Source organism: Micromonas commoda, chromosome 1, assembly GCF_000090985.2.
Source record: "Micromonas commoda chromosome 1, complete sequence".
NCBI classification, from domain to species: domain Eukaryota; kingdom Viridiplantae; phylum Chlorophyta; class Mamiellophyceae; order Mamiellales; family Mamiellaceae; genus Micromonas; species Micromonas commoda.
In genome coordinates this window covers 445,314-470,315 of record NC_013038.1, presented here as the reverse complement: position 1 = coordinate 470,315, position 25,002 = coordinate 445,314, and the positions used below count along the sequence as shown (strand labels likewise).

Genomic DNA, 25,002 nt, shown 5'->3' with positions numbered 1-25,002 from the left:
AGTATATACTTAAAAATTTGTCCCTGATATATAAGCTCATTATGGGTCATGAAGTTTATTCAAACCGGCACCATGTGGGCCATTATATTTAAACCTTGAATGACGGTTCAAAATTTAGCCAAAAATTTAGCCAGATCTGCTATATATCACAGGCCTCATCATGTTCTTCTGAACTTTTACCTTCGTCTTATTTTTAAAAACACGCACAGAGATGTATGCGGCTTACGGTAATTTTCACCTTACTTCGTACTTGTACTTATTATTACGAAGGTACGTACGAAGGTACTATGTCATCCGTGAGATGTAGTCGAGGGTTTTGCACTCGTCAACCGAACCCCAACGAACCATGCACAGTAGCAGTTCCTATCTTCCCATGTTTGATCACACGCAATGTGTTGTGCGGTGAGCCTTGTCACATCTCATCATCCCCCTTACTTTTTCCGTGCTGTGGACAGTACAACTCACCTGCTCGTACCCCCTCTCAGCTCCTCATTGCTGGAAAAACTCGGGCGCACCTTGCCAGTCAAAGGCCGTCATCGGAAAACCGTGATTGTGCATGCGAACTCGAATGTGCGTCGTAATCCCAACATCGCAAAACTACAGGCTGGCTACCTCTTCCCGGAGATCAACCGCATTAAAATGAAACACCTGGAAGAAAACCCAGATGCGAAGATCATTTCACTTGGAATAGGCGACACCACTGAGCCAATCCCGCAGCCCATCACAAAAGCCATGGCAGCCGCCGCCGAGAATCTCGGAACATTAGATGGATACGCACAGTATGGCGGCTATGGCGCCGAACAGGGTCAGACCCTCTTACGAGAGAAGCTTGCCGAGCGCTTCTATGCTGAAGTGAACATCCAGGCTAGCGACATATTTGTTTCTGACGGCTCCAAGTGCGATATCTCGCGCCTCCAGATGATGTTTGGCAGCAATCGTAGAGTGGCGGTACAAGATCCATCGTATCCTGCCTACGTTGATTCATCAGTGATGATCGGAAACACCGAGATGTACGATCATGCATCGAAGCAGTACGGCAAAATCGTGTATCTGGCCTGTAGTTCAGAGAATGACTTCTTCCCGAATTTAGGCCTTGCCAAGGATGCAGAGCTCATATTTTTCTGCTCCCCGAACAACCCTACCGGCGCTGCCGCTACAAGAGATCAACTCATCGAACTCGTGAGACATGCCAAGGAAACGGGATCCATTATTATATATGATGCCGCGTACGCCATTTATATTTCAAATCCAAACTGCCCAAAAACCATATTTGAAATCCCGGGGGCTGATGAATGCTGCATTGAGACTTGTTCTTTTTCTAAGTACGCGGGTTTTACAGGCCTGCGCCTTGGTTGGACAGTCGTTCCTGATAAACTTAAATTTGCAGACGGAAGTCTGGTGAAGAACGATTGGAACCGCCTGATGTGCACCTCATTTAATGGGGCGTCGAACATAGCACAAGCTGGCGGAATGGCATGCCTCTCTGACGAAGGCATGAATGCAATGTCCGAACTTGTATCGTTTTACAAAGAGAATGCGACAATCCTCAAGAATACTTTCGAAGAGATGGGTTACGCTGTATATGGCGGCACCGACGCACCTTACGTTTGGGTGTCCTTTGATGGCCGCGACTCCTGGGAGGTTTTCACTGAAGTGCTCACCAAGTGTGACATCGTCGTCACCCCAGGCAGCGGTTTCGGGCCTGCGGGTGATGGTTTCATTCGCTGCTCTGCCTTCGGCCACAGAGAAAATATCCTCGAGGCTGCACAGAGACTTAAAGAGTCTTTTTCAAGGTCCTGAAGACCGTTTTCCACACCTCCAAACAGAGAGTGAATTTCATACCTTCGAAGGTACCTTGGCACTTGGCATTTCATGCGTTCGGCAACGACTAATAATATTACAATATTACAACAAATAAAAGAGTCTCTAGCTAGATGAGTCAAACGCCTTTCCTAATATTGCGTCGGCTGTCAGGCGAGACGTGTATCGAGTGTCAGAATGCTCGTCGATACTCGACCGTTGACTCGTCTCCCCTGTAAATGCGCTCGCTGTGCAATTTGTTTTTGAAAAAATTTATCTGATGAAAATTTACATACATCCCAGAAAACCACGACGCGAGATGCTGCCCTCTGGTTATTAAGATCGGGGCAACCGCTCCTTGGGCATCAAAAGACATGGGAGGTTTAAAAGAATCAACGTCTCGTGCCTATTGTGAGTCGCTACTGGTGTTTGGATCATCGACCATGACGGTTACGACCATCTTGTGTTTGCTTTTTCGCATGTTTTGCTGCGAGCTCTCTGACTCGTGCAAGGAGCTCTGGCGGAATTTCACGTTTCTTATCTCCTGCATTCTTCACTGGTTGATGAGGCAGCATCGCGATTCTCAATAGATTGCGCCACTTATCTTTAAGATCAACTGCGGTCCGGTGCTCAATTGCAGGGAAACCAAGCTTTTTGATGTCGGCCCATTTTCCTCCACCACACTGAGCAACACCCTCAACGAGCGCTTCCGCTTCCTCGAGTGCCCACGGGTTGTGGTGCTTACTCCTTCTGCCGTTCCCCCCGATGTTCGTGTCTAAAGTTTTACGAGCTTGCGTTGCCTTACAATTGCCGCCGGCTGAACTGTTGTTTCGACTTTTCACTGGAGGCTCACCAGCAGAGTCTGAATCGCTGTTGTTGCCTTTCTTAATTCTCTTCCCGGCAGAGGATCCGTCGGTCTTTGCAAGCCCACCTCCGAGGCTATGCGATTCATTGTCACCGCGACCACGTTTATGGATGTTAGTCCCCTTCCACATGGATTTTGCTTGACGAGCAGAGTGCTCGACGGTGTTAGTTTCCACAAGCTTCAGATACTTTTCTTGCTCTTTTCTTGTGAGCTTTAATCGATGTGTAACTCTCACGTACTCACTCGTCTCTATCGCAGACACACGGGAAAGTTTAGCAGTTGCGACGAGAATGTCTTGGCCATGTAGTTTCTTTCGCTCCTCGCAGTTGTCAACTTCTCCAAAAGTATTTATCTCAGCCAGCCTGCGGAGCAACCACTGTCTATTATTCGAACTTGTTTCCTTCCCAAACACCTTGTGATACCGCTGTCTGAGGGCTGTGATGGAGCTATCAGAACTATCGGCAGGGCCAGCGGGGTGCACTTGCGCAACTGGCTGGTTTTTAGAATGCCAGCTGTCACTCAAACAAGGCTCCTCAACGCCATCATATCCAATTTTTGCGAAGCCCTGAAACTGCTGCGAGGCAGCGAAACGAGCACAACTAAGCGTACTGGTTCTTTGGTGACCAGCGGGTGACGTTTGACACATATTCCAGTGGCTGGTCTGCGAAAAAGATGGCTTCACAAGGGACCCGTCATCAGCAATCAAGCCAACACTTCCATCTTCCTGGAGCGCATTTGGCGCAAAATCACATAGCAAGTCGTCCCCATCATCCTCGCCGATAAAGTTTAAGCCGCCATCAAAACTCGAAAATTCGCCTGCATGGAGAAGGGGAGTGCATCGTTAAGAAAGTTTGGACTCAAAATATTGTATTCGTGCAAACAACTCCAGCACTCATTGATCAGAGCTGTCCCACCTTTCAGAGTATGAACTGAATTCTGCGGCGGGTATTCGCCCCTGCTGCGAATAATCGGCGCGTTCTGCGCAGTGGACGGTCACATGGTGGATTGCATCAGGGGGAAATGCGATATGGTGCACCCAATCTCAATTTTCGGGCAAGGCACAAAATTACACCAGCGCGGAGGATGAAAAAATTGGCAGGCATTTCGAGTGGGCGGCGGCGCATGCCTTACCGGAGGGTGCAAGTCGAGGGCCTGTTTATACTCGACCGACCCGCAATCGCACTGGGTTTCAGAGCTATGAGAGCTCTTGTGCATGTTTGTCTCCATATCCATAAGCATTTGGTCGTATGCCTGAGTTTGGTGCAGGAGGGACTTGCGCTCGTTTTCCTCATCGCCGCTATTGTGCAGAATTTCACCTGAAGCCCCGTGAAGATCGGGCGCCAAGAATGAGGCCTCCAAACGTGCCGCCGCCATGTCCATCGCCGCAGTGCTGGATCCCTGCAGCACAAAATAAAAATGGGGCGAGCCGGTCGGTTAGAATCGGAAAATCGAGCACGCGGTGCGCAAAGAAGGGGGCACGCAAAGGAGAAACGCCGGCTATCGTCGTCCAATATTGATAAAGTCGACGAAAACCGCTAGGATGCGTTTTACGCGGCGAATTCTGAAGGTGAAGTCTCGATATGCGCTATGCCTTTAGAAAATAATGGCATGCCGCGCCACATGCATAGAAGTCCTAAATAACATGTCCGCGTGTGCATGTGCGCACACGCGGGTTTCGAAACGCTAATTCGGGGTTGGTTCGAAGTGCCTGGGAAAAGGCGACGCGGAAAGACGAAAAGCATACTACAAAGCACGAAAAAGCACGAGCGTGGCATCTGCGTGGACAGATGCACCGACTGGCAAAGCGTACGTTACTCTGGTGTTTCCTTCAGATTTCACGATTGTTTTTCGTTTGCGCGCCTTACATCTCCTGCTTGCGACCGCCGCCGAAATGTTAAAAACACTGCTGCTACGGAACCCTTTTTGTTTTCCCTCATAAATCACGAAAACGAATCGCACACCGACTAACAAACAGATATCTTCGTTCGTAGAATATCAAACGCAGGCATACTGGCTGCTGGTGTACCACAAAAGTGTACTACACCTCATGGTCGAGAATTTTACTATCAACCAGCAGGACTATTAACACTATGATATGATATCATATCATAATATGATATATAAATACTATCTATCATATGATATTACCTTCGAAGGTATCATATTCTGAATTTCATTAGGGTGAGACAATTTTTTATGCATAACGATTTTGTATTAACGTAAAGACTTTATCATTACGATCCACACAATCACTCCAGTGGGCAAACAGTATAAAGATTCCGATTGTGTTCACGTAAGCGACTTATCCTTAACTATCATATTTAATATACATACATTCAAGTTATTAAGTTATGTTCAATAAAAGTGCCTCACCCTACTGAAATTCAGAATACTAGACTACCTTCGAATGTACCTTCGAAGTCACATGATAATATTAATATCATAATATGACTATGATATCATATCATGTGCATATTTAATATGATATCATATATGATGATATGATATCATACTTATGATATGATTGTGATATATAGTGATGATATCATCTGTGTTCAGATTTTTTTTTTTTTTGGGCGTGGCGCGCTTCAGGATGTGAATAGGGAGTGGCGGAAGAGCCGCTTCGCGGCTGTTTAAACTCTAAACCCTGAAAACCCAACCCAAACCCCCTAAAGACACGGCGCGCACCCTAAAGATACAGCGCGCCGCTTGTTACTCGCGCGTCAGCGGCTACATGAGCGCGCATCTTGCTCAGGTGAAAATCCGCTTCTGGCAGCGCGTGGCGCGCTTCAGGATTTATATGGGCAAATTAACTCAAGGATGACCAGTCCCGCCCCGGGGCCAAAAAAAAAAAAAAAAACTTAACACAGATTATGATATCATATGATCTAATAATAATGTATGTGATGTGCACTGAAAAAGCCCACACATGCACATGTACCTCTTAAAATACCTTATAAAAATTTAATGAAGCCATCGGATATTCTTCGAAGGTAATATCATATGATAGATAGTATCATATTTATATGATATTGTTATTATCATAGTGTTAATAGTTCTGCTGGTTGATAATTCTCGACCATGAGGTTTAGTGATATATATTTAATATATTTCGGCTGTGTCAAGAAATTTATTTTTTGGGCCCCGGGGCGGGAATGGTCATCCTTGAGTTTATTTCCCCTTTTAAACCCTGAAGCGCGCCACGCGCTACCAGGAGCGGTTTTTCACCTGAGCAAGATGCGCGCTCATGTAGCCGCTGACGCGCGAGTAATAGCAAGCGGCGCGCTGTATCTTTAGGGTCCGCGCCGTGTCTTTAGGGGGCTGGGGTTGGGTTTTCAGGGTTTAGAGTTTAAACAGCCGCGAAGTGGCTCGTCAGCCACTCCCTATACATATCCTGACGCGTGCCAAGCGCGGCCAGAATTAGGATTATGATGGTCCAAACTGTCTTTGGTTTATAAACCGTCGATTTTGTCTTTGACCGACCCTCCAAGGCAGACCGATTTACATTTCCAGGAAGCAAGAGGGAGACCGATTTACATCCCCGAGTCACGTGCGTGACGAAGTAGCCTGCACCAATCCTTCTTTTCTTGTTTTGTACCTTGGTACCTTCGTACGAGGGTACCCTCGTATCTTCGTGTATAACAAGGAAAACAGGTGGACCTGAAAACAGGCACGTTGTCAATTGACAACTCCAAGAAGCCACATGACTGTATTCGATGGCGCAAAGCGGGATACGAAATCATCCCGAGCGCTGTCCGTTTTTTACGACGCCCTTTCAGACTTCAGGTGAGCTAGGCCTGCCCCTCAGCTCATGTTGACTTCAGTCGGAATTGTTGCTCACTTATCCAGTTGCCAGAACTACTTTCACCCTGGCTGAGTACTATGCCTGTCACGTCAAAGTTGGCTTTTGCAAAGCTGCAGACAATCATCTTGCTGCAGTAAACATTAAACTTAATTTCTTCGGGGAAGACATCAGGCCAAAGTTATTTCGAACCATAGCAGAAAACGCAGTCACTTTATCGCACCTGCGTGACCAAGACCGTTTGGCCGATTTGCAGAGCTCGATGCAGTTTGCTCTTTGTTCGGAAGCAGCAAAAATGCACATTACCGGAATGGTGTCCAGAAGTGCTGAGCAGGTAAATCAAGGAGGCTTCCTTTTTCTGGGAAACTTGCAGAACGAGATTGCGCGTATTTGGAGACATTCAAACGCAAACCAGCTTAGTGTGATTTCCGAAGAGCATTCCGTCAGTACGTGTCTTCATTCAAACTATGAATTCATGCTGAAGGATAGGCGCGCCTTTGCAGACAAGCTGCACGCGTCGAACAAATCTTTTCTCCAAAAAACATTTTCTCGTCACACTATCAACGAACTTGTCGTATCTGGTTCAAGTGAGCAGAGCCTGAGTTCTTTCCTGGTTTCGATCAAGACAGCTCACGAGTCCTTGAAAGCCATCTCAAAGCAAACAGAATCCAGTTTGCAAAAGGTATTGTCCGCAACAGAGAAGCGAGCAGCTGGTCATTTAGGTGATATGCAAACAGATTTTGATTACCTTGTTGTCAATTTGAACGCTGAGCGAGTCAGAGTAGACAAAGCAACGGGTCAGATAGCTGAATATTCAAAGGAACGAAAACGGATTGAAGAGCATATGAAAAGCCTCTGGTGAGTAGCACGCGGCAGGTTGTCTTCAGTGAATGGCACCTTTCAAAAACTCAATATGTCATCACAAGTTGGGAATGTTTTATCCGGTTGAGAATGGATCATTTATTTGGCGTACTTGTCATTTTCAGTACCTTCTTGATTCAGCTTTCATATCGACCATGATATCGAGTTTTACAGGACATTCTTCTGCCGTGAATATCTTTGAGGGCTGTACTGTACATCTTTGAAGGGTATCCGGTCGTAGTGATTGGTACCTTCGTACTATCTACCTTCGTACTAGCTAGAGTTGCTGTAATATGTTGCTACTACCTGCAGGACTCCCGCACTCGCCTCCACGCACGCGCCTGGCGAAACGGGTCCTAGCTAGCTTGAGGCAGCAAGCTACAGATGCACGACGTATGATGATAACTTTATGGCACGTGCGCTAACACGCACTGCCCCTTGCGAGGATTTGTTCATCAGTATGACGGTGCTAAAAGTGATGTTATCACCATCAATTTATACCAAGGTAATGTTATTACGGATACATCGTATCCCCTATTCTATGATCCGCTAGCTGTGCCTCCGTGCGATTCGAAGAGAGGTTTTAGTGACCACAGGCAGTTCCTTGTTTAGTTCCAACCATTACTTCAGGTTTGAAGGATTCGCAGTCAGCTGGTTCGGAATTGATTCGAGAAGTTGCCGCTGAGACGTTTGGTTTGATAGGAGCGCTTTTTACGTGAGCAAGATGCGTTCTCATGTAGCCGCTGACGCGCGAGTAACAAGCTGCGCGCTGTATCTTTAGGGTCCCCGACGTGTCCTTAGTGGGTTGGGGTTGGGTTTTCAGGGTTTAGAGTTTAAACAGCCGCGAAGCGGCTCTTCGACCCCCACTGTACGCCAGGTCCCCCCTCATCGTGAGATCTTTTTTCACCGTGAGGGCGCCGTCCTGCGGCGCAAAAAAACATATACCGTCGGGACGAGTCCGTCTACAGACGAAGACGTATTCTAACACGGATTTCCAACCGGGTTTTCTCCAGCTCGGCGTACACGTCGTCGTCGTCCTCACACGACGCCACCAGTGACCGAAGAAAGGACGGTAATTCGTCTTCCGAAGAGGCCATGGTAGAAGTCGAAGTTGACCGATGCATCGATGAAAATTCTGGTTCATGGGCATATTTTATTACCTTCGGTACCTTCGAGGTACCTCCAAAATTCTTCGAACCTGCGAAAGTACCTTCGGTAGCTTCGATATTCTGCTCCATCGATGAAGGAGTCCGCTGAACCTCGGTCGCCTGCGGATTTTTCGATCTCCTCGCCTCCTCCGAACGCCGAGGCGCCCGCCGCCAACCGCGCGCGAACCCCCCGCGGGAGGCTGAGTGGGACGAGTCATAGGATCCGACCATGCCATAATATGATACCACTCTCTATCAAGATTCGGACGCACGCGGTGTCGTCGTGCGGTCCAGGTGCTGCCTTGTCAACTCTGTCACCACGTTTTCGCCATCTCCGATCTTGCACAAAAAGTTGTGACTATTTGCCTATGCGATGATGGTATTTGATTTCCTTGGGTTATAAACCGTCGATTTCGTCATAGACCCGTGCGGGTCGGACCCGCGTTACATTTCCTGCAGAAATATTCAGGGTCCCGCGCGTTTCTTTCCTTGCTGTGCTTCGCGGCGGCATCCCGCCGCTGACGCCGCACGCAGCGGCAGCGGCAAGGGAAAACACAGACAAGAATTTAGCAAAATAACAATGCTGACGTTTGCATTAATTAGATGCTCACATAACCATCTTCTTAACTACAGTTACGCCCCGATGTATGAGCAAACAACCGTCGTCACTTCTAAGTAGCACTGGACCCACTTTCACGACTTAACGATGACAAAAATGTCCTCATTGCAATTGTAAGAGACAATTAGACAACGAGTCTTGATTCACGACAACGAGTCTTGATTCACGATACCAGGTGATCTGGAGATTTGCGTTCTTTCCGCGGGCACTGCGCATCCATTCCAAGTGCATGTGGTGAAATAAACATCGATCCTCATATAAAGCTTGTGGGCAACATGTCCAACTCGGTGCATGCGGGCGAAGGGCCGAGTCATCTTGAACTATCATCAACCGAGATTCACGTTTTTGTTTTGTTACGCGAAGCATTGAAAAATCGATGCTGGCCCGCGCGGGAAGGCGAGCTCGCGCAAGATGGAAACCCAGAACGACAAAGACGTTGTTGCGTAGACGCTTACCAGCTGATGGCAGAAGCGGCGAACGGAGAAGGACGAGCGGCTTGGATTTTGGCCAGCGAAAACTGGAAAATGCGCCATTCAGTTCAACCGGACTCTGTTGTGCCTGGAAATCCTCCACGACGTTCGTACTTCGATGATGGGAGCGGATCTTATCGTGAAAAAAAAGTTACCGGGGAAGTCAGGTTGAACTCTGTTCAAGCGAGAACAATTTTGCAACTGGTTGCTGACCCCGAATTCCTAGCAGTTTCAGAGGGAGCGCTCTACTGGTTTCCTGATCAAATTGTAAACATAGACTTCTTGGCTGGTATGCGCAGGATCACACAGCAGGACACGAAAGCTCTCATCCCTGGCGCGCACGCCCTAACATTAGGCGCAGTAAACGAGTTTATGGCCCGGTGGGACTCTGCAAATTTCCTTCATACTGTAGAAGGGTCAATGCGTGCGCTTGACTTTTTGACATTCGTGCGCCTCGCATCGCGTGGTACAGGCCATTCGATGCACTCAGTCGTCCCAATCAATCCAGATAGGACTACCGTTGACTATACCAACATTTACCCGAAACGGAGCACTTCCGCAGTGCCTCACGCAACAAAACAGCAGGCCACCTCTGTCCGCGAAGAGTTACGGAAGGTTGCAAGGCGTGCAACACATGATCGAGAGACCATCGTTCTGATCGATTCTTTGAGACAAGAATATTCGTCATGGGTCGCGTGTAATCCGAGTGCGGCGGGCGGAGGAGAATGTGATCCCAGTTTTAGGGCAGAATTTGTTTTCGGAAGGCAAAGCGTCATGGGACGACTCGCACCTGCTCCAAGTCTTGCGCTGTGTCTTGCGGCTGTTGATGAGACACTGTCAGGCTACGTCTCACCAATAGGAGCACGGCTTGCACTTGCTCATTTTGGGTTGTTTCTGACTGCGCGTGAAACATTCATGATCGGATACGCCTTGAGAAGTATCTTAGGGTCGAGCTCATCAATGTCAAGGTGGGCAATAGTGGACATCCTCGACCTTTTTAATGCATCAGCTTTGCCCGACGGCTTTGACGGACGCGTTGCTGTTCGTAGATGGCTAGACTCAGCCAAAGAAACCGTGTCAAAGTACCTCGAGGATGGCGAATCAGGTTTCGACAACAGAGAGCTGCTCAGGTTTCTGCCGATAGGTTCTAAAGAAGTTCTTGCAGCAATTCAGTCTGTCGTACATGCAAGTTTAACAAGGTACCGCCAACTTGCTCGCTTCTGTTGCATTCTTGGCGAGCACAATGAAGATTGCTCGGGTTGCGACCGAGACGCAGCTACAATATCGCTTTCAAATCTCAAATATGCTGTCAAGCTAATAGGTAACCACCCGTCATCGTTTCTGAGACAGCAGAGGCTCAACACATTGGCTGATTTGTTTATAGCACCATTAACGGATTCCACAAAAGGTAGATCTTCTGAGAAACGCTTATACTGGCACAAGCTTTTGCGCAGATGTAGCCCTCTGCATGCGTTGCTAGCATTCGAGAGGTCACATGATACAGGGGCGGGAGGAGTCGATGCGGATGAGCCAAAGTTTGACAAGGACGCAGAAGCTGTATGCTCATCTTTTGCCAGCTGGATTTATGATAAGGGATTTGTTGCTCTTTGCCGTGAGTTTGAGAAGCGAGACACCGATAAGACGGGCTCTTTGAAATCGGACGAGTTCAAAACTGCGGCCATAGCTGCTGGATACGGATCTGAGTTATTCAGCGCTGAACCCATGCGATGGGTGATAGCTGCCTGTCATCATCATGCTCAAGAGAAATGCATATCCTATGCAAAATATCTTGCGATTATTTTGCTCGGACTGGAGAAGATTGTTGGCTACTTTTAGATTCATATAATTTCAGTCGAGTCTTCATGCAAAATATGCTGTGACTGTGAAATTTTGACTGCGAGCTACCTAGAATGCGTCAGCGCTGATCTAAATGTACCCGCAAAGGTAGAACACCCACATAGAAAAAAAAGTGCTCTGGAACTTATAATTAGTCACGTCGGGGTCACTTTCCGCAGCAACTTTCCGAAGCAAAAGTCTTCAAAAATGACATCGAGAAGTTCCTCTACGTCTAGGTGACCCGTGAGCTGACCAAGAGTTTGAGCCGCCAAGCGCAACTCCTCAGCAGCAAGCTCGTGACAGTTGCCAATCAAATGAAAGAATCAGAGAAAAATGATACGCTGCCCTCTTTCCCTCGACTCGGTAAGTGAATAATTGAAGACAGAGAGATAAAGTTTTGAAGATGGGATGCACATTCTTCCAAATGATGCCTATGTCGCTGGCGCGTGATGGCCTCGACATCTTCGCCTCCAGAAAATTCTAAGTGCCTCACAACGCATTCTTCAGAGCAGCTACGAAACTGTCAACTCCTTCATGGGTAAGGGATGATACAAGTATTGCTTTATCACCCCATCGTGCTTTCTGTTCATGGGTGATAAGGTCCGACTTGTTCATCACGGTTAGGTGCGTCTTTGCCTCATGTCGCCCGGTGCCCCGCATCCAACCAGGGAGCTCCCTATCCTCCGTTGCTAAAATTGATTCTGCATCAACGACAAGCACAGTCAGGTCAGCCGATCTTGCGAGCTACTCTGTAATTTTGATCTCCTCAGTCTCTACGGGATCCCTCGTTGCTTTAACACCCGCAGTGTCAGTGACAATCACTTTATAACCGCCAAGCTCAAGACAGACCTCTACAGCATCCCTGGTAGTTCCAGGCGATTTTGAGACAATCGCCACAGGCCTTCCTGCAGGTGCGTTAAGAAGACTACTTTTCCCGACATTTGGTGCACCGACAAGCACAACGCGCACCCCATTTCGAACCATTTCTCCCCTGGAGACTGAACGAAGAAGGGTTGCTTCAACTTTTCGAAAGATCTCATCAGCCGTCGAAGTCACTGAAAGGATAACTTCGTCCGAGTTGATCTCGTCGTCGCCAAAATCTAGCACAGCTTCGCAATGCGCGGCAGCCCTGAGGAGATCGACCCTCCAGCCATCATATACTCTGCTCAAATCACCTGTTGATACTCCCAGAGCTTGTCGCCGCTGCGCGTCCGTCTGAGCGTCGAGCAAATCAGCCAGTCCCTCGGCATGAGTGAGGTCAAGCTTTCCACTATGAAATGCCCTCCTTGTGAACTCGCCCGGTTCAGCGTGCCGCATCCTGACACCATCGACACCGTCAACATTCCATCGCAGGCGAGCCAGTGTTGACAGAACCCCGCGAATAACTGCGGCAGAACCGTGGAGGTGCAGCCCAGCAATATCCTCCCCTGTGAAGCTGCCACGCGCCCCATCAGACCACAAAATGATGACTCGGTCTAGAATCTCGCAAGTCTCCGGAGTAGCGAAAGTGGCCGGGCGTGCCTCTCGATGATTGATAACACTTATGCCGAGCTCGACTCGGAACTAAAGCGAGGATTTCACGGGACCCGGGGCCAGATACGCGCACTGCGGCCACCCCAGCGCGACCCGGCGCGCTCGACAGCGCAAAAATCGTATCGGCGAACACAATTCTTTTACGACGGGGCGAAAGGTTGGGAATCGGTGTTCCCATCAAATTACGAACAGAAAGAGCGCGCATCATCGCCGGAATCTCGCGGTGATCTCGCGTAGTCGGAAAGCCGCGTGTTGCGTGGTTGTCATGCGACTTCATAGTCGCAGCAGCTAGCGTTTCCAGTTGCTTCCACGTGTTCCACCTCCGCCACATTGCGTCATGACTTTTCATTCACTCATGCAACGCCAAGAAGCAGCGGGCGTATCCTCGCCCTTATGCATGAGACTCAGATGATGCCGTAAATAGATGTGCAGAAAACGACGACAGGTTCTTGTGTGACTAATCTGCCATCTGCGCTGCGCAAAAGGAAGTCCGGCTAAGTTACGACTTCGTTAATAAAAGGGTCATGGACGTGATCTAATGAGGGGATCGGTCCCCAGGCGGGTCGGCATAGCCTACGACCGACGTGAGCGCAGTGCTGATGGTGCCTTTTATGCCGCGGATGCAGACTAATTGTGTGCGAGACTCGAGCAGACTCTCGGCTCCGAATATTTATAACTTTTTAACCCTTAAGTGTTTTGAGAATCTGGGTGTTACCACGAATCCCGACCACGAACACCTAATTAGAAGTTTGTCTCGGACTGACGAACACACGGGTGACAGGACTGTGACAAATGGTTGGTCTCACAAAAATGGTATCTTCGGTACCTTCGTACGAAGGTAAGAGAATAATGCACCTGACGTGCGAGATGCTCGGTACGTACTGTGACTTAACACTTATTACTCATTAGGTACAATTATCTAAAAGGAATGTCAGGCTGACTAAATACTCGGTCGATATGAACATCTAGACAGGACAACAAATCAAGAATAGACCAAGAGCTCCCGTCGATGCTCACTGTTGGGCTGGAATCGGTCGGTTGCAATATAACACTTACTTAGGGTCTAACTCAGGAAATGTAACTAGGGTCTCCCAAGTCAGGGAACGGAGGGGCGAGGAAGTGAGGGGAGGGAGGGGGAGGAACTGTCGGAAGGACACCGCGGGGTGGCACGTCCCGCAAGACGACAAATTTAGATATCTTTTACGAAGATACGAAGGTAATAATAATAATATACATGGGTATTTATTATTTTACCTTCGTACCTTCGTTATTACCTTCGTACAAGGTATTACCTTCGTAGGTAAACTTCGTATTAGTTAGTGACTTTCGTTCTTCGTACCTTGTACCTTCATTCGCATTACGAAGGTATTATTTTTGTTCATTCGGCGCAGCCGATTTAAAAATACACGACTTGCAAAATAATGGAATAATACTCAACTCGTATCGTCAACCAAGATTCGAGGTTTATTTCTTCCCTGCTTTTTTTAATTAACGTATCCATTATTACAAGATGCGCTCTCGTGTAGCCGCTGTCGCGCGAGTAACAAGCGGCGCACTGTATCTTTAGGGTCCGCGCCGTGTCTTTAGAGGGTTGGGGTTGGGTTTTCAGGGTTCGGAGTTTAAACAGCCGCGAAGCGGCTTGTCGGCCACTCCCTCATGCCAGTTCCCCGCCCCGGGGCCAAAAAAAACCGTCACTGTGATAAAATCCCACGCGCACGCATATGCAACAGTCGTTTCTGCAAAGGAAGCAAAAAAACGGGGTTATTGCTTTACCTCCAACTGTGCTGTTTGCTAGCTCAAGTCTGAAATGATTCACGCATTGCGTTTTCAGATGGAAGCTTGCGGTCGCAGGTGCGGAACCCGACCAAGTCGCAATTCGAACAGCGCCGCGCCGCATACAGTGAAGAACTCTCAAAGAGCTTTCGCGACGTCCGAAAGGAATAAAAACCCTGACCTCAATGATGTTAATACACTGGTGCATCCTGCTTTCAAGCGTCGGCAGTTGTCGCGTAAGCCAGAAATACTAGCTCCTGCGGGCGGCTGGCCGCAGCTGCGTGCGGCGGTTGAGGCTGGGGCCGATGCGGTATATTTCGGATTGGAGGCTCTAAACGCGCGAGCGCGTGCTAGCAATTTTGCTGTCGAGGAAGTCGCCGACGTGATCGGCTATCTTCACGAGCGAGGCGTTCGGGGTTTTGTCGCCATCAACGTGTTAGTGTTTGATGAGGAACTTGCCCAGGCGGAAAAACTTGTCCGCGCGGTGGCACGAGCCGGTGCTGACGCAGTCATTGTACAGGATGTCGGATTAGTTTCCTTGATTAAAGGACTCGCACCTGACCTAGTTATCCATGGCTCAACGCAGATGTCCATAACATCTGCCGAGGGCGCAGAATTCGCACGAGAGCTCGGATGTGAGCGTGTGGTAGTTGGGCGGGAGCTCAGTATTCGTGAGATCGCAGCCGTGCGCGAGGGAACCACAGCAGAAGTCGAGGCATTTGTTCATGGCGCACTCTGTGTTTCGTATAGTGGTCAGTGTTTCTCAAGTGAGGCTTGGGGGGGACGTTCGGCAAACAGGGGGCAGTGTGCGCAGGCATGTCGACTTCCATATGGTCTAGTCGTCGATGGCGAAGTCAGGGACATGGGGGACGTGAAGTACCTTCTGTCACCTCAGGATCTCATGGCTGTGGAACTTGTTCCTCAATTAATCGATGCAGGTGTCAGTTGCTTCAAGATAGAAGGCCGGCTCAAGGGACCAGAGTACGTAGGACTTACAACATCTGTTTACAGGCGTGCTGTTGATGAAGCATGGGAAGCACGATGTTGTGAGAGTGTTGATGGGCACGCGCCTTCAGGTGCCGAATGGGATCTACCTGATGCTGTTCGCACAGATCTTGCTCAAGTTTTTGCTAGGGGTCAGGATGATAATTACGACGGATTAACAAAAGGATTCCTCGAAGGACCTAACCACCAGCGACTCGTCCGTGGAAGGTCTCCGCGTCATCGGGGCGTACTGCTTGGAAAAGTTGTGGATAGCTTCATACACAGCGGGGGCGGAGTTGTCGTGCTGTTGAGTGGAAAGGTTTCTGTGAAGAGGGGGGATGGTGTAGTGTTTGATCGAGGCATGCCAGACAAAGCAGAGGCTGGGGGTAGCGTTTGGGAAGTTTTAGACTCAAGTGGCAAGTCGGTTGCCCGCAGTGCGCACGAAGCAGTGATTTCCGGTGAGTATGAACTGATGTTCGCGAGTGCCACAATGAACATGTGGGCGAGTGAGCACGGAGGCCTACAAGAACCAAAACCCGGTGACCTTGTGTGGCGCAGTTCTGACACATCTCTTACAGCCCGGCTGCGCAAGATGTACGGCAAAGACGTCGATCAAAGGTTGCCACAAAAAAAGGAACCGGTGGTGGTTCACATGACATCCGAAGGTATTGGATCGCCGCTCCGCATATCGCTCATTGATGCGCAGGGTCGTAGAGGTGTAGGGATCACCCGCGGTAGTTTTTCCGTCGCACAACGGAGGCCATTGACATTTGCTAGCCTAGCGACGGCCGTTGGCCAACTGGGTGACACGTATTTTTGTGTTGGCGAACTGAATATTGAAAGCATCCAAGGATTAAACTCGCTTCCCGGATTATTCATCAGCGTTGGAGAGATCAAGGCAGCCAGAAGAGAAGCGGTTGAAGCCCTGATGTCATTCAGAAGTACATCAGGTATTGCTGAGGCTGACAACAACTCGGAAAGCCTCGCCCTTCAAGAGTCAATGGAGATTTCTTGGTGGGATAACCGAGCCACGGAGAAAGAAACTAAAATACTTCAGCCGAAAGCTGTTTTTACGAAAACATCTGATCAGGAATGTAAGCTCACTGTTCTGTGTCGCACGCGAGAGCAAACTTTTGCGGCGATGAACATTCCGTGGCTTCAAGAAATTATCCTTGACTTTCTGGAGGTTCACGGCTTGCAAGACATGGTCGATCGAGTGAAGGCAAGCGGTCGAAGAGCGGTGGTGGCCACGCCTAGGGTACTGAAGCCAAATGAAGAACGCCTGTGGCGTTTTTATCTCAAATTAGGAGCAGATGCGCTTCTAGTGCGGTCAGCTGGTTTGATGCGAATTTTGAAAAACCTCAGGGAAAATGGTGAGGACCGTTTCATTCCTGAGCTTCGTGGCGACTTTTCGCTAAATGCTGCGAACGCTGTTGGTGCATCTGTGCTGTTCAGGCATGGTGGCCTCCTCACTCTTACTCCAACACATGATCTAAATGCGGCGCAACATGTGAACATGGCACGTGCTCTTGGTGCAGAAGGTGCTGCTAAGCTTGAAGTCATTGTACATCAGCATCTTCCAATATTCTATACCGAGCACTGTGTTTTCTGTAGATTTCTATCGGAAGGAAACTCTTATAGGGATTGTGGGCACCCATGTGAGACCACCCGCATCCATCTTCGTGACGGTGGGGGTAGTGATCACTTGGTGCTGGCGGACATGGGCTGCCGCAATACTGTGTTCAATGCAAAGGCGCAGAGTGGAGCGGAATACGTTCACGAGCTGATCAATGCAGGTATCAAGAGGTTTAGAGTTGAGCTAGTGGATGAGCCTGCAGAAACTGTCTCTCCACTTTTGGAAGCATATAAGGATTGTCTCTTGGGTCTGAAGAGAGGCAGGGACGTCGTGAGACTGGTGGGTTCATTTCCAGATGCCAACGGCAGGAGCCACGGTGCAGGGAGGGGATCTTTTGAAGTTAAAAAAGAAGTTGACAGAGCCTCCATGAAACAGACCGCGGCTGCACGGAGCACAGCACACGTGCCTGCGAGGTCAGTCATTGAGGATAACTGAGGTTGTGGGCTTCAAATAAGGAGGACATTTTAAATTAATTCATGACATTTTTCGCCGCCTAAAAATTCTCCATGCAATCTTGCGAAGGCACGCGGTTACTTCAAAGTCACGGGTCTAAAAGTACGCCGACCTGAAAGCGCTGACTGTATGATTCCTACTTCAGAGGAAGCCCGGCATCCCGCATGTTGTCAATGAGTGTCCTGAGCTTTCCGTGAAACCTCTTACCCTTTGGTCTGTTGAAGTGTACCACATGTATCCCTGCGGCTATTGAGCGTTCCGCGACAACTCTCCCAACGGAAGCGGCGGCATCTTCATTTCCAAGGTTCGTTAAGGTTGCCCTCAGCACTTTCTCGGTTGTGCTTGCTGCAGCTACTATCTGCACGCACAAGCCACAGGTTCAAACGAGCGTTTGCACAGAACATTAAGGTTTGACATAACAACTGGATAAGGTTTGAACTCACGTGACTGTCTACCTTTCGCAATACTTGCGCGTATACTGCCCGGTTGCTAAAAAATACTAGAAGATGGTGAAGCTGCTCGCCCCGGCCGATAGTCTTTACGGACGCCGACATGGGCGACGGAATTTCAGGAACGACAGGGTGACCTCCGAAACAAAATAAGAAATAGATGCCCTCGAAGGTACCTTCGTATTGAATACGAAGATATCTATCTTCGTATGCGTACATAGATACCGTCGTACCTTCGTAAGACTTTTAATTATTACGAATGAAGGTACGAAACAAGTAAGGTACAGTACCAAGCAAGTAAGGTAGTCTACGAATGAAGGTTTTCTGAATTTCAACCAGCAGGCGTGACACTTTATTTATTTGTTGACATAAGGGCAGTGTATAGCAGCAGATCGGGCTAAATTTTTGGCTGAATTTGAACCGTGATTTTGGGTCTGTTTCGTCCCGCATCACATTTTTGGTTTATTTGCGAAAAAATAACAGCGGTGCGGGGTCGACCGAGAGTAGTTTTTTCTAAATTTTTCTTCAGTCGCAGACCGTCAATTTGTCTCTTACCTTCGTATTAATTTAGCCCCAAATTTAGGGAAGCTGCTATTCGCTGTTTGCGCGTAAATTTGGCCGCAAAAACGAGCTCCGTATGGGCAATTAGTATGACACGTTGCCTCTTGCTACACACCAGAGACGGTCCGGGCCGTTTTAGCTAAAAAATTAACAGTCCTGCTATGATTACGATAACTTATTAATAAAATGATTAAAAAATTATCACCTTTAACTTTATTTGGAGCTAAAGGTACCATTGATTTAACAGTGATTTAACTCACTACCGACCGAAAGTCAACGATATAGGAAATATGGTCTATATACCATAATAAGTTATGATATGCTTATTAGGTTGAGCCCAACCTGGTTGAAATCCAGAATATTATGGATACCTTCGTACCTTCGTATTATATATACCTTCGTATTCTACCTTCGTATACGTAAGTGTTAAGCAAGGTACAGGTATACCTTCGTACAGTAACCGTATCAGCAGCGGTGATGTCGTGAGAGATTCAGACATCGTCGCCGCACATCCCTGCCCTGAAGGGGTTGCGGTTAGAAGAGCTCATCTCAAACGATCGCCTGACAGAAAATCATGTTAAGGAGCAACGCACGCTTCGGCGGGAAGCTCATTCGAATATCATCGTTCTTGAAGCACGAGCGCTTTTCCAGTAAACAGGTCGCCGAGTCGGCAGATTATCTTCCCATCACTAGCTTCGGTTTCAAGGAGGTGGACAAGGAAGAAAAAGAAGGAATGGTTCGAGAGGTTTTCTTGAAAGTGGCGCCAACATACGACTTGATGAATGACATCATGTCTGCTGGCGTGCATCGTATCTGGAAGGACAGCATCGTCAGCAAGTTAGGAGTATTTCCCGGAATGATCCATGTAGACGTAGCTGGAGGCACTGGCGATATCGGGTTCCGATCGCTCAGCGCGTTGCGAGCCGCCGAGACTTCAGCTCGCGACAGCAGCTTTCATGCTCCCAACGTGGGGCCCAAGCCCGGCAGAATCATTATTTGCGACATAAACTCGCACATGCTGGTCGAAGGGAAACGGCGCGCCGCGCACCTCGATCTTACGAACTCCACTGACCGGCAAGGAAATCGCCTTGCAACTATCAACTTTAAAGAGGGAAACGCAGAGAATCTGCCGCTTGATGATGGCTCTGTAGATTTGTACACCATCGTATTTGGGTTGCGAAACGTCACCGACACACTTGCGGCGCTGAAAGACGCCAGGAGGGTGCTGAAACCTGGTGGGAAACTTATATGTATGGAATTCAGCAGCGTGAGAAACGAGTCGTTGCGTACCTTTTATGAGGCCTACTCGTTTGGGGTGATTCCATTGATGGGCGAGCTTATAGCTCAGGATGAAAGGAGCTATCAGTACCTCGTAGAGTCGATCAGGATGTTTCCAAGGCAGGTGGAGCTGGAGGAGATCATGCGGGAGGCGGGGTTCAAATGCGTAGCACACGAAAATCTTACGGGGGGAGTGGTCGCTTTACACAGCGGGTTTCGAATTTGAGAAAAAGAAATCATAGAGGCTCAACGCCACGGTGGTAAACTTCACTATCGGCACTCATGCTGGTGAGCTTCGGAGAGTACATCAAACGTTATCGATGTCCTTACCAACACTACCTTCCTCTCCAGCATCGTACGATTTTAGCGCTTCAAGGTTAGACGGAAGCCCATAGCCAAGAGCGCTTCCAGACCTATTAGCGAGCATCTGCAGATCCCCCATGTGGCTGCGACGAAAGTTGTCGACGGCGATCGATATATCCTCGTTGGACATCTCCATCTCATTCAGAACGGCGGCACCGAGTTGAAGAGACGGCTCCAGCGTCTCTGGCACAACAGCCTTGGCACCTGCCTTTTCAAGTGCCAAACCGTCATCAATATCACGGGCCCGCACATATACTTTGATGTTTGGATAGTACTTGTTCAGAGCCCAAACTGTGCGGTAGTTTGCACCCGGAGAGTCGAGTGTGACTACGGCGCAAGACGCTTTCTCTGCACCGACCGCATGCAAGACCGCAGGAGAGCCAGCATCACCAAAGTACACAGGCGCATCCATGTCCCTGCCCTTCTGAACATCCTCGGCACTAACGTCAACAGCAACAAATGGAATGAGTTGCTCGCTGAGAAGCTCTCCTATCATCCGGCCAACACGCCCATATCCAGCTATGATTACATGTCCGCTCAGGTCATCCACATCACCCTCCTTTGCCTGCAGACTCGCGACAGAATCTTCCTTTTTCAACAACTTTTTCAAGTTGGCACCGACGTTGGCAAGCATAGGAGTAGCCGCCATAGTGAGCACCACCGCGAGGTTTATTTGATTCACAATGTCCAGAGACAGAAGACCCGCGGCCGCTGCAATACCGTAGGTCACAAAGGCGAACTCGCCCCCGGGAGCAATGTACACACCCGCGCGTAGAGATGCGAGTAGATTCAACCCAAATGCCGGGCCACAAATCGCCATGACGCACATTTTGATTGCCAAAAGTCCGGAAGCAATCGTGACGATTGTATTGAAATTAGCAAAGAGTGTCGTTGGGTCGATTTGCATGCCAACAGTCATGAAGAAGAGACCCAAAAGAAGGCCGCGAAACGGTGCAATATCAGATTCTACCTGCAGATGGAATTCTGTCTCTGCAAGAAGCAAACCCGCCAAGAAAGCGCCGAGCGCCATGGAAAGGCCGATTGACTGAGTGAGGAGGGAGGTTCCAAGTGCGGTAAACAGTGTTGTAGCGGTGAGCACCTCAGCTTTGCCGAGTTTGGCAATGCGGCTGTAGATGGGCCGAAGAATAGTCCGACCGATTGTCATGATAGCACCGATAGCTGCTACCGTTTTGACAATCGCCTTCGCCAATGACCCTATGATTGCGGCGACTGAGCCACTATCAGGGCCTGCAAGTAGCGGAACAAGCATAAAGACCAGCACAACGGTGAGATCCTGGAAGAGTAGTACAGAAAAAGTGCCACGGCCATGCCGCGTACCAGCTTCGCCACGATCCTGAAGTACTTGTAAAGCGACTGCCGTTGAGGAAAATGCAAGACCCATGCCGACAACGACGGATTGTGGGATTGTGAGTCCGCATGCGATTGCAGCGGCGGCGCACAACATCGTTGTCATCACCATCTGTGCTGAGCCCATGCCAAAAATGTACTTAGCCATGGACTGGAGACGCTCCAGGGATAGTTCAAGTCCTATATTGAAGAGAAGGAAAACCACGCCGAATTCTGCAAGGACTTGCGCCTGTGCCACGTGGCCTACAAGACCAGTTGTGTATGGACCTACAGCAGCACCTCCAAGAAGGAAACCGAGCACGGGAGAACCACCAGGAATCTTGGAAACAAGGGTGACAGCCAGGATGGAGGCGAATAGCAGAACGAGGGCGTCAGTCAGACCCGCTTCGTGAGCTTCATGTGCGGCGTGTTCTGCAATCTTGCGCTCGCTTTCGGGAATCATAAGCGTGATGGTGGTCCAACCTTTTTTTAAAGAGGTGGCGACTTGTGAAGAGCTGTTGGACATGGCCTGGCGAACAGGAGCTGCACCTGGTGTCAGAGAACCGACGGCAAGACCTAGGCCCAAAACAGCCGCAATGCCAACGGCATTCATTTCAGTTGTTTCCGATGAAAACCATTTGCCTGCAAACTGCTTAGAGGAGGCTGCAACCTTGGGTTTCTCAACCTTCTCCTTTTCAACCTCTGCCTTTCCATCCTCCCGGTCTTTCTTTTCTTTTGTGATGACATCTTTCTCCATGATGTCAATGTTGGCATCAATCGATGCAGGAATCATCTTGACAGCATCCAACGCAGCGGCGGCACTTTCCTTGCACTCGTCATCATTTTCAGCACAATCAAGACTAGTCATTACCCACACAGCATCCTGTTCATCACTTGGTGACAGCGAGCTGTCATTCTTTTCACCCAACAACGCGCTGACTCTCTTATCCAGTGTAGAAATCTCTTCTTCTGCTGCGGCTGCGGCGATACGAGCTGCGACCGCAGTCTCCATGGTGGACTGAACAAGTGCCATAGCATCGTCGGCGCGTTTATCTGCAGCCTTGGCGAGCTCTTCTGCTTCTCGAGCAGACTTTGCAACTCCAACGCTAAACTCCTCAGCTCGAGATCGGTCTGCTTTGGCCTTCTCATACGCGGTTTCGGCCTTTTCGATGTTACCAAGAATCATCTGGAGGGCCTCTTCCATTTCGACGCCATCGTTGATCCACCATAGCTCAGCTCTCCTTATTATGGGCAATGAGTCAATGATTCCATACTTCTCCTTCTCGTCTGAAGAAGCTCCCGTGGGGTTTTCTTTCGCTCGACTCGCATTTTTAGCGGCTGAATCATCATCGAGGTTGTTTTTAGCGACGGCGACAAGTGCTTCCTCGACGCAGGGAACATCCTCTGAGACGCACTCTGCGGAAATGGCAACCTCAAGGACCGCCAGCTTTTGTTTCAGCTCACCAAGCTTGAGCTCGGCCTCCCCGACAGTCTCAAGAGCGGCGTCATTCTTCTCCATCGCTTCGGCAACGAACTGTTCAGTTTGTGTGTATTCTTCCCATGCTTTGACTGCAAGTTGCGCCTGGGCTTGGGCCACCACCTCAAGATCATCGCGGCGTTCCAGCTCATTTCTTTCGCGTCTTTTCTCAGTCTCGACGACCTCGACTAAGCGCTCACGTTCCTTCTCAATCTCTTCGAGTTGCTCGGCAAGCATGTCTGAGGCAGCACCATCGTCCATTGAAGTAAGATGTTCGCTCTGACCTTGGCCGGACGCAGAAACTGAGGTGGTGGACGGGGTTGATCCAAGGAAGGGTGCGCAACGCAGTGCGGCCAGGGATCTACGTTTCTTACAAAGAAAGAAAATAGAACGCCGAGAAGGAGAGAGTGGACCGCTTGGACCGCGCAAGGGCGCGTCACTCTGCTTGAAGATACAACGTTGCACACTCTTGGCATTGCCTGCCGCGCCAAGGTGGCGTGTGATAATTGAAGATCTGATATGAAATCCCGCAGCAGTCATCTTCGCCGTGTTAGGATCTGCCGTCACAACTACTGAAAGTTTCGTTCGTTCATTATTCGGCATTTGATGAACGATACCTCAAAGTCTATATCTTTACCTTCGTAAATAAAAGTTTCGAAGGTATATTCCATACGAAGGTATTCCATACGAAGGTGATAAATACCTTCGTACGAACGAAGGTGACACTTTTACGCCGATAACTTATCATTTTGGAGCTAAAGGTACCATTGATTTAATCGTCGTATGGTAACATAGTCATCAAATTCACGTTCCAACGTTAAACTCAGACTTATCATCGTTAGCCTAAAGCGATACCTTATAAGGTATCGCTTTAGGTGTTCCAACCTGATTGAAATCCAGAATACTATATATCCATAGTCTACCTTCGAAGAAAGATATGTATGTGCAACGAACGTTTAACCAATCAATATGTAGACTAAGCAAGGAAGACAAAAATGTGGACATGGGTAACTCGCGTGACGTTGACGTACTGTACCTTCGAACGAAGGCAAGATTTCGTATTATAATGGAGCGCTGTGAACTACATATATACGTACCTTCATTCGAAGGTACGTATATGGATAAGTTATGGATACATATGACTATTATTTATATAAGTGATACATAGTCTACGTACGTATTCTATACGTACGTACGTATGTACATATAATACCTTCGTAGCTAGTCTACGAAGGAAATTTGCCAGTCCAGCAGGTCTATGATAGATCGGATATGCCGAATACTGGTGAACACTGTTAGAGATCTGACACTTCGTGTTACTTGTACCAGCAGATACAGTCAAAAAATATTGTGAACGAGACTCTGTTTTCGAAGTTCAAAATTTGAATTTGGAACACCACAACAAGAGGAACGGCGACAACGCACATTTATGTGAAGCGCGTTCCGCGACCCTTGACTGTCCAAGATTGTGAAACCTCGTGGAGTGTCAAACCGAAGAGAGTAGAAATCATTTTTCGCTCGATTCGACCCGCCGAGCCTCAGAGCAAAAATTGTTCAGAACGTCAAGCGCAGGAACCTTTTGAGGCCCTGCCGACGTCATACGCGTTTTCATTGTGCCTGTTATTAGAATATCCTCTTGCGAACGCCACCATACCGCTGTTCCAGACATCCCCTGTGCTCGTGGACTTCCGCTCTGACATCGTGGCGGTGGTCAGCTTTGTCGATCTCGTATTAGGAAGGAAGTACT

At 48.8% G+C, this 25,002-nt stretch overlaps 8 protein-coding genes across 8 annotated transcripts; 5 read left to right on the top strand and 3 right to left on the bottom strand.

Moving 5' to 3' along the window:
• The first annotated feature begins 330 nt into the window (after window positions 1–330).
• MICPUN_54982 (aminotransferase) lies at window positions 331–1,922 on the top strand. Its single transcript, XM_002507459.1, has 2 exons — window positions 331–402; window positions 486–1,922. The coding sequence occupies exons 1-2, from the start codon at window positions 374–376 to the stop codon at window positions 1,798–1,800; spliced, it is 1,344 nt and encodes a 447-aa protein (XP_002507505.1). The 5' UTR covers window positions 331–373; the 3' UTR covers window positions 1,801–1,922.
• Window positions 1,880–4,045, bottom strand: SDP1 (myb family transcription factor; the record flags this gene model as incomplete). The annotated part of the gene is made up of 3 exons (XM_002507062.1): window positions 1,880–3,481; window positions 3,580–3,643; window positions 3,797–4,045. 3 exons carry the CDS (start codon window positions 4,043–4,045, stop codon window positions 2,235–2,237), a joined length of 1,560 nt encoding a protein of 519 aa, XP_002507108.1. The 3' UTR covers window positions 1,880–2,234.
• Window positions 4,046–6,762: 2,717 nt separating this feature from the next.
• Window positions 6,763–7,329, top strand: HYP14 (uncharacterized protein; the record flags this gene model as incomplete). Its single annotated transcript, XM_002507458.1, has 1 exon — window positions 6,763–7,329. One exon carries the CDS (start codon window positions 6,763–6,765, stop codon window positions 7,327–7,329), a length of 567 nt encoding a protein of 188 aa, XP_002507504.1.
• Window positions 7,330–9,370: 2,041 nt separating this feature from the next.
• On the top strand, window positions 9,371–12,181 carry HYP13 (hypothetical protein; the record flags this gene model as incomplete). The annotated part of the gene is made up of 1 exon (XM_002507457.1): window positions 9,371–12,181. One exon carries the CDS (start codon window positions 9,371–9,373, stop codon window positions 11,399–11,401), a length of 2,031 nt encoding a protein of 676 aa, XP_002507503.1. The 3' UTR covers window positions 11,402–12,181.
• Window positions 12,182–14,590: 2,409 nt separating this feature from the next.
• Window positions 14,591–17,762, top strand: PEPU32 (peptidase family U32; the record flags this gene model as incomplete). Its single annotated transcript, XM_002507456.1, has 2 exons — window positions 14,591–14,694; window positions 14,786–17,762. The coding sequence occupies 2 exons, from the start codon at window positions 14,591–14,593 to the stop codon at window positions 17,760–17,762; spliced, it is 3,081 nt and encodes a 1,026-aa protein (XP_002507502.1).
• A 10-nt stretch (window positions 17,763–17,772) lies between these two features.
• Window positions 17,773–18,334, bottom strand: RPL18.2 (ribosomal protein L18, chloroplast precursor; the record flags this gene model as incomplete). The annotated part of the gene is made up of 2 exons (XM_002507061.1): window positions 17,773–18,138; window positions 18,224–18,334. 2 exons carry the CDS (start codon window positions 18,332–18,334, stop codon window positions 17,917–17,919), a joined length of 333 nt encoding a protein of 110 aa, XP_002507107.1. The 3' UTR covers window positions 17,773–17,916.
• A 981-nt stretch (window positions 18,335–19,315) lies between these two features.
• Window positions 19,316–20,405, top strand: COQ5 (ubiquinone biosynthesis methyltransferase). The gene has a single exon (XM_002507455.1). The coding sequence runs from the start codon at window positions 19,365–19,367 to the stop codon at window positions 20,292–20,294; it is 930 nt and encodes a 309-aa protein (XP_002507501.1). The 5' UTR covers window positions 19,316–19,364; the 3' UTR covers window positions 20,295–20,405.
• Window positions 20,376–23,858, bottom strand: KEA1.1 (kea1-related potassium hydrogen antiporter; the record flags this gene model as incomplete). The annotated part of the gene is made up of 1 exon (XM_002507060.1): window positions 20,376–23,858. One exon carries the CDS (start codon window positions 23,856–23,858, stop codon window positions 20,376–20,378), a length of 3,483 nt encoding a protein of 1,160 aa, XP_002507106.1.
• Window positions 23,859–25,002: the final 1,144 nt, after the last annotated feature.